The sequence below is a fragment of the Meleagris gallopavo genome, chromosome 30 (assembly GCF_000146605.3).
Source record: "Meleagris gallopavo isolate NT-WF06-2002-E0010 breed Aviagen turkey brand Nicholas breeding stock chromosome 30, Turkey_5.1, whole genome shotgun sequence".
Taxonomy (NCBI): Eukaryota; Metazoa; Chordata; class Aves; order Galliformes; family Phasianidae; genus Meleagris; species Meleagris gallopavo.
In genome coordinates, this window is record NC_015040.2 from 2727584 (window position 1) to 2735565 (window position 7982).

Sequence of the window (7982 nt, forward strand, 5' to 3'; positions counted from 1 at the left end):
TCATCTAGGAAACTTTCATTGCAAATTGAGAGCTGTGTCTGCCTTGCATTTGCATGACTCCAAGACACTGAGCTCAAACAACATTAAAAAAGAAAAACCTGCATAGATTCTTCTCGCCAGGCTCTCTCCCTCCATCACCGCAGTGGTGGTGACAAAAGCAGCAGCTTCCTGCAGGAATGTGCGCCCCACAGCTCTGTCTGACTTCCTCCTGCACCAGCTGGTGCGTGGGCACTGGGGAAACAGCGGGCAGAAATGAACCCAAAAGTCAGCATGGTTCGGTAACCTGCGTCACCCTGCTGGAGAAAAAGTCAAACTGTCAGTGTGAAATGCGGTGGTTGAAGTCGATCATGCAAAGTGCTGATGAAATAATTCTGGTGAGAAAAATAACAACAACAACAACAGGCTGTTGGTTTTTTTTTTGTTGTTGTTGTTTTGGTTTTTTTTTGCATGAGATTCAGTTAGAATTGTAGAATGGTTTGAGTTGGAAGGGACCTCTAAAGGCCATCTGGTCCCACTCCCTCCACTGAGCAGTGACACCCACAGCTCCATCAGTGCTCAGAGCCCCATCCCTTGCCCTTGGGTGTCTGAAGGATGGAACCTCTTTGGGCAGCCTATGTCAGTGCTTTACTGCCCTTTTCATAATTTTTTTTTTTCCTTATATCCACTCCAAATCTCCTCTCTTTTAGTCAAAGCCCTGTTCCCCTTGTCCTATCACACAGGCCCTGCTAAAAACCATCCTCTTGTTTCTTACAGCCCCTTTAGGTACTGACAGGCCACTCTCAGCTCTCCCTGGAGCCTTCTCTTTTGCAGGCTGCACAGCCCCAGCTCTCAACTCATCCTCACAAGAGCTGTTCCATCCCAAACATCATTTTTACAAGGGTGGATAGCGATAGGACAAGGGGAAATGGTTTCAAACTAAGAGAGGGGAAAATTAGATTAGATATTAGGAGAAAGTTTTTCACACAGAGGGTGGTGAGGCACTGGAACAGGTTGCCCAAGAAGGTTGTGGATGCCCCATCCCTGGAGGCATTCAAGGCCAGGCTGGATGTGGCTCTGGGCAGCTTGGGCTGGTGGTTGGTGACCCTGCACATAGCAAGGGGTTGAAACTAGATGATCGTTGTAGTCCTTTTCAACCCAGGCCATTCTATGATTCTATGATTTTTTTGGTTCTCTCTGGTTGCGCTCCAACAGGTCCATGCCTCTCTTGTATTGAGGACTCCACATCTGGACGCAGTGCCAGGTCCCAGGGGTCACCTCCCTCCTCCAGCATGGGGACAGGACCAACATCCCACACTTCTGCTCTTGTGCAGGGATAGGGCCAGCCCTCAGGGCCTGTGCTCCCCTTCCACCACAAGAACAGCCACACCACCTCAGCTCTCACTGTGCAACGTGTGGACAGCCCCACAGCCTCCCTCCTCACTGCAGCAGAGCCACAGAGCCCCTGCACAGCTGTGAGGGCAGGCCTGGCCCCTCAGGCTCATCTCTCAAGGGTCAGGGCCTAATCTACAACCCCGCAGCTCTGTGAGGACAGCCACAACCCCTGCCCCTAGGAAGACAGGCTGAGGGAGCTGGGCTTGTTCAGCCTGGAGAAAAGAAGGCTGCAGGGTGACCTCATTGCAGCCTTTAATACCTAAAGGGAGCCTACAAACAGGAGGGGAATCAACTCTTTGAAAGGCTAGATAACAGCAGGACAAGGGGAAATGGTTGGAAGTTGAGGGAGGGGAGATTGAGGTTGGATGTCAGGGGGAAATTCTTTACAGAGAGAGTAGTGAGGTGCTGGAACAGCTGCCCAGAGAGGCTGCGGATGCCCCATCCATCCCTGGAGGTGTTCAAGGCCAGATTGGATGGGGCCCTGGGCAGCCTGGGCTGGTGTTAACTGTGGAGGTTGTCAGCCCTGTCTGCAGCAGGGGTGTTCATGATCCTTGAGGTCCCTTCCAACCTGGGCCATTCTGTGATTCTGTGATTTACATCCCCCTCTTACAGGCCACAGGCCTACTCGGGATGAAGGAGGTAGGCCAGTTGCCATGACAACACGGCTGCGCTCAGGCAGCGCCCCGGACAGCCCCGGGGTCCTTCGACGCTCGGCGTCGCGTTGGCGCATGCGCAGTGCGGGTGACTTTGAGGCTGCGCGATGCTGGCCAAGTTGGTGGGGCCGCGTTACGTTCAGCTCCTGCAGAACTGGTGAGCGCCGGGCTGGGTCGAGGCTGCGCCTTGGGCTGAGGGAGGAGATGGGGTGTGTGAAGGGAAGGGGCTTCGGGTGGTTCTTTTCCCCCCTGAAGGGAGCGCAGCTGCTCCACAGCTCTGTGTCTCCTTATGGGAGGGCTACCAGCTGGGCTTGAAGGTCCTTTTTAAGTGTCTCCTTTAAATAAAAGCACTTCAAACCTTTGCTGTGCAACATCTTGGCTGTTCTGGACGCTGTCTTCTGTGGACATGGAGTTCCTTCAAGGTTTCTGCCAAGATAGTTCTTGTCTGTGATGAATTTCCCAGATCACAGAATCATAGAATGGCCCAGGTTGGAAGGATCACAGATCTCCAACCCCCTGCCACACGCAGGGCCGCCAACCTCCACATTTCACACCAGCCCAGGCTGCCCAGGGCCCCATCCAACCTGGCCTTGAACACCTCCAGGGATGGACGGGGCATCCACAGCCTCTCTGGGCAGCTGTTCCAGCACCTCACCCCTCTCTCTGTAAAGGATTTCCCCCTGACATCCAACCTCAATCTCCCCTCCCTCAACTTTTGCCAAACCTTTCCCGGGGGAGAATTAAAGCTGTTCACCTTTTCTGTCTCTTCTTTAGGACTCCCACCCTCGTTACATGGGGTGGTGTAGCTGGCACCGGTTTGATATGGATCACAGACTGGAAACTCATCCTTCAGTACGTCCCCTACATCAGTGGGAAGTATAAAACTGAAGACTGAGCTTCCCTCTGACAGTCAGGTTGGTTTATGCAGCTGTGAGCTGGAGTTGTAGAGCTGCCTGGATGTGATCATAGAATGGCCTGGGTTGAAAAGGACCACAGTGCTCATCCAGTTCCAACCCCCTGCTATGTGCAGGGTCACCAACCACCAGCCCAGGCTGCCCAGAGCCACATCCAGCCTGGCCTTGAATGCCTCCAGGGATGACTGATGTGTTGTCCTGTTCCTCCAGGTCCAAAACAGTATTCCTTATTTTGATGATTCAGTGTTTTGTTCTCTGTTGTTGCTGATTTTTAACAGGCAGCGCTTCACAGGGTTTCAGAAGGTTGAAATACAACCAAGAATATCATTTTCAAGTGGTTATTTTGTTAGCGGTGTATTTTCCACAGTGTGCTTTGGTTCTTGAGAAGTGAAGTTGAGCCCTCTGGGGTAAATGAGGACTTCAAGCAGATCCATTTACTTCTAATCTTAGCTACGCTGGCTTAAAGGTCAAGACTTTGTTGTTAGATCTATTCAGATGCCTTTCTCTTCTGTGTAATCATCAAAAATAAGCTAAGCTTTCAGTGCTGGCTACAGAGTACTAAAAGTAATTGGAAAATTGGCTTTCTCAGTGTGTTCTCCCCAATCCTTTTAAATTACATATGGAATGTGCTGTTCTGAGTCTTATAAGACTGACCATCCATAGAGCTAAAGCAGCAAGTAGTACCTTCTGCTGAGCCTCTAAATGCACACACAGGTGGTAAGCAGGCTTAGAACCACTTTATTCTATATTCCCTTCTATGATTCTATGCTATTCCTTGCTGCAGATGTAAAATTTATGAATTTTTTGCTTTATTTTAAAGACACTGAGAGGAAAAGACTGAGGAAAAGCCCTCAGATCATGCAGGATCAATTAAGCCACACAGGAAGGGTTTTCTTTGCTTAAAGATTACCTCAGCCAGCAGTGGGAACATGGATGCATTCCTGAGAGCACAGCTTATGTTCTCTGTTTTCAAGTAAGAATATTGCTTTCTCCAGATACTTATGCACAGCATATTGCTGTAGAGAAGAAGGATGTTTCTGTGGTGGCCTCTGGTTCCTTTGAAAGAGACATAAAGGCCTCCATTCTGGTGTTGGCTTCTGTAGCAGAAATTTGTTTCTGGGTATTATTAGAGGTTTATTGACATCTGTCTGTAGTGTTGGCTGCTATACTTTGCAGGAAGTGCCTCTTAATGACTGCTTTGTGTTTGTTGTAGGAAATGTATTGCTGGATTGAGTGTTTTGGAGCCTTCTGCTGAGAACCCTGCTTTGAGGTGAACTTGAAATGCTCAGTACAGATTCTACAAGAGGCTGTGGTGTCCCTAACTCTGCCACAAACACTTGTGAACACTTGGTTGTGAACGTTCTGCTTCACACACAGCCTGCCTCGTGCTCTCCTGATCCTTTCCACAGCTGATCTTGGCCTAATGCAAGTAATTTATGAAGCTGATGTACAAAATAAACCAAGTGAACAATATGTTGGTGTTGCTGTTTTACCTTCTTTGTCCACGTTTTTTGTTGTGTCTGCAGCTTGTTTAGCACGTGCCCCAAGGAGGGTGTGCACAGGTTTGCTTTGTTTCCTGTGCAGTTTCCTCAGGCACCAACTGCTGTAGCTGTTGCTCACTCCTGTTCATGCTGCTGTAGTTTTTGAACTACTCTTAGCAAGGTGCTGATTCCTAGCTCAGCAGCATCTCTTTAGGGAGGATTTTATCTTGGTTGTAGTGATGGTGCTGCTTGGGTGTTGCGTTTAGGGTTGAAGGCTTCGGAGTTGTAAGTGGAATACTGTTGTAAAATCTGGCTAAATGGTGTCACTCAGCAGGATACTTCAACTGCCTAACAGAATAACTGCTCCAGCACAAACGCAGCAGCTGATAATTAGCTGTATGGGGAAAATCAATTATTTTCCTGTACAAAACTCAGTCCAGTAGGGTGCTACTGAAGGCTGTGGTGGGATGGCTGACTGTCACCTCGCTGGCTGCAGCCTGAACTCCAGGCTGTCTCTGAAAGGTGAAGGCACTGTGAAATTCTGGCATCGTAGCCCTGTGCTGCACACGGAGATGTTGATCCATTCTCACCCAAACTGCCCTGAAAGTGGAAGTTAATGAGCCCATACGTCATCACCGTGGTAAGATCAGACCCGAGCAGTCAGTCTGTGCTTTTACCTGCTCAGCATGCCTGGACACGATGGGCATAACGTGCTGCTGCTGCTGCCTTCAGTCCTGACCTAGTTTGGGCTCGTCCCGTGGGCGGCTGATCCTCTTCCTGCTGCTGAGAGAAGCCTTCAGAAGGGCTGGAGTGGGGCCTCATCCCTGCTTCGCTCTGCTCCCCCATGGCCCTGAGTTCTCCAGGATGAGAGAGAGTTGTCATCAGCAAGGACCCAGCAGCAGCAGTGCTGTTAGGCACAGCGGATTGCAGTGGGAGGTACTTAAAAGAGAGAAGCACATTCAAAATCCCAGCTGAATGCACAGGCAGGCAGGGCAAGGAACGTATGGACTTTGGATTTGTTTACCCTTTGGCGATGGTTCAGCTGCTTGTGTTTTCTGCTGCTTTTCAAATGATGGTTTTGTCTGTAATTAACCCTAGGATTAGCCTCTTGCTAATGTCATTTCTGGTATTTCTCCTTCCACAAGAGCAAGCATTCTGCAGAAATCCTCCAGTAGAAACATCCTTGTGTTCTCAGACAAACTTCTGTTAAAATCCGAGTAATTACTGATTAGCAGGGGTGATCTTTCTAGTTTTAAATATCCACTCATCGCCTCTTTTCAAACAGTTAATTATTTTCCAGAACGAACTGATGTCACACGTGCACGTAGGAAGAAATCGGTGTCAGACAAAGAGCTGCCAGAGGAAGCTCCCGTGTCACAAGCAGGAGAGCTCCGCTAGAGGGCGCAGCGCAGCGCAGGGCTGAGCAGAAACCCGGCGCGTGCGATGGATGATCGCCTGGAGCCCAGCGTGCTCAGATCTGCGCACTCCATCCTCTGCACCTCAGCAGCGTTTCCAAAGGAACGCCAGAATGTTTTCCACTCGAGTTCCAGAGTTACTGCCCAAACTTTTCGTGCTGTCCCAGGAGGATAAACGTCTTCCTTTCCGTAGCCTCTTCCTGCAGGAAAAAAGTCATTTTCCAGCTGCTCTTACTTGCAGTTTGGTGGGCATTAAGCAGGTTGGTATCTCCAGGTCAGTATCTCCATCCCCACCTGCGCCACGATTACTCCCCATCTTGTGCAGTTTGTTGTTAAATAAAATGCCATTGAGAGCCAGTTAGTTGCTGTACACAGGGCTGTGGGCTTCAGGCTCTGCTTCCAGCACAGCAGCCTCGCTGCCACCAGCTTCTCTTCCTCATTTCCCCATTTGCTGTGCTGAAAAAGAGCAAATTTGGGAATGCCGTGCCTCAGTTCCTGTGCATGGCTTGTCCACCAACCTTTATTCTTGGTGGAGAAGCTGTGTTTCAGTCCGAGTGCTTTGTTGTGATGAGAGGGGGAAAAGAGCAGTGGGAAAAGGGGAAGTAGGTTTATGAAAAATGATGCGGTTTTGATCAGTGGTGGTGGTCAGAGCTTTGTGTGCTCGAGATTGCAGGGAATAACGATAGGAGAGCAAGATGCTTCCTGAGTGTTCATCCAGAAGGAGACAAACACAAACCAGCAGAAACAACCCTGGTGATGTGGAATGCGAGCTCTGCGCTGATTAAAGAGGCAATCTCCAGTGCCAGGTGTCTGAAATAGAAAATTCTTCCTGTATGAGCAACTGCAGCCCTGCACCCATGGGCACAGCCACCCCTCTGAAGTCGTTGTGAGCTTCTCCCCCTGCACCCTGTGCATGCAGGACCGGGTTTCCTCTCGCCCCCAACGCACATCTCACATCCTTCCTCATGTTCCCTGCTGCGTTCGTTTGAAACCAATGAGCCACGTTTTTCTTGTGTCTTTTTTTCTTAAGTAAAACAACAATGGCTTTTTTTGCACAGCTGTGAGCCAAAGGAAAAGCTGGGAGATCCAACAGGCTGAAGAAGCTCCATGTCAGGCTGTCCTGCACAGCGTGTTTGTGGGGTCCATGTCCTCAGTGGCCCATCCATGTCCTGCATGGCCATCCGTATCCCCACATCCTTGGTGACTCATCCGTGCCTTCTATCATGCATGGCTCGTCCGTGAGGTTCTACTTTTGATGTCCCATCCATGCCCCATGTTCTTGGTGGCCCATTCAGTCTCCATGTCCTGCACAGTCTGTCTGTGAGGTCATGCCTTTGTGGACCCTTCACTCCCCACATCCTTCATGACTTGTCCGTGGGGCCACACTCTTGGTGGCCTTTCATGGCTGCACAGCCTATCCATGGTGTCACGTCCTTGGTGGCCCACTCACTCCCCAAGTCCCGCACGGATAAATGTCCTTGGTGGCCCTTCCGTACCCCATGTTCCTGGTGGCCATTCCATGCTCTACATCCTGCGTGGTTTATCCACACCATTGTTGGCCCATTCACTCCCCGTGTCCTGCATGGATCCATGTCTTTGGTGGCCCATCCACACCCACGTTGGTGGTTCATCCATCACACCTATCCTTTACAATCTGTCCATGGGGCCACGTTGATGACCCTCCATACCCTCATCCCATGGCCATTCCATACCCTAAATCCTTCATGGTTTATCCATGGGGCCACACCAATGGTTGCCCATTCGCTCCCATGTCCTGCATGGATCCATGTCCTTGGTGGCCCATCCACACCCACGTTGGTGGTTCATTCATCACCCCTGTCCTTTACAGCCTGTCCACGGGGCCATACCTTACATTCACGATAGCCCATCCACGCCCTGCATCCTTCACAGCTCACCCATGGGCTCACACCTTTGTTAACCCGTTCACAGCCCATTTATTCCCCAATCCCTGCATGGCCCATTTATGGTGGTCCATCCATACCCTGTGCTATGGTGGTTCTATCCAGAACATTTATAGCCTCGCTTCCTAAGCGGTTATCCAGCATCTGTGTCCTCTTACAGCCCACCGAGGGCACCACCACCCACCCACCCCCCTATCCCTAGAGATAAGTGGGGTGGGATGTGGGG

At 50.4% G+C, this 7982-nt stretch overlaps 2 protein-coding genes across 2 annotated transcripts in view; both read left to right on the top strand.

The window, feature by feature from the left end:
• LOC100549543 (transcription factor E2-alpha) overlaps nt 1-7982 on the top strand; it is a 28665-nt gene that overhangs the window by 5029 nt on the left and 15654 nt on the right. Inside the window, exon 3 of the mRNA XM_031557085.1 lies at nt 3289-3290. Within this exon, the coding sequence (XP_031412945.1) occupies nt 3289-3290 (2 nt within the window). The remainder of the gene's footprint in view (nt 1-3288; nt 3291-7982) is intronic.
• LOC100549801 (cytochrome b-c1 complex subunit 10) lies at nt 2110-4411 on the top strand. Its single transcript, XM_003213225.3, has 3 exons — nt 2110-2181; nt 2799-2938; nt 4152-4411. The coding sequence occupies exons 1-2, from the start codon at nt 2132-2134 to the stop codon at nt 2917-2919; spliced, it is 171 nt and encodes a 56-aa protein (XP_003213273.1). The 5' UTR covers nt 2110-2131; the 3' UTR covers nt 2920-2938; nt 4152-4411.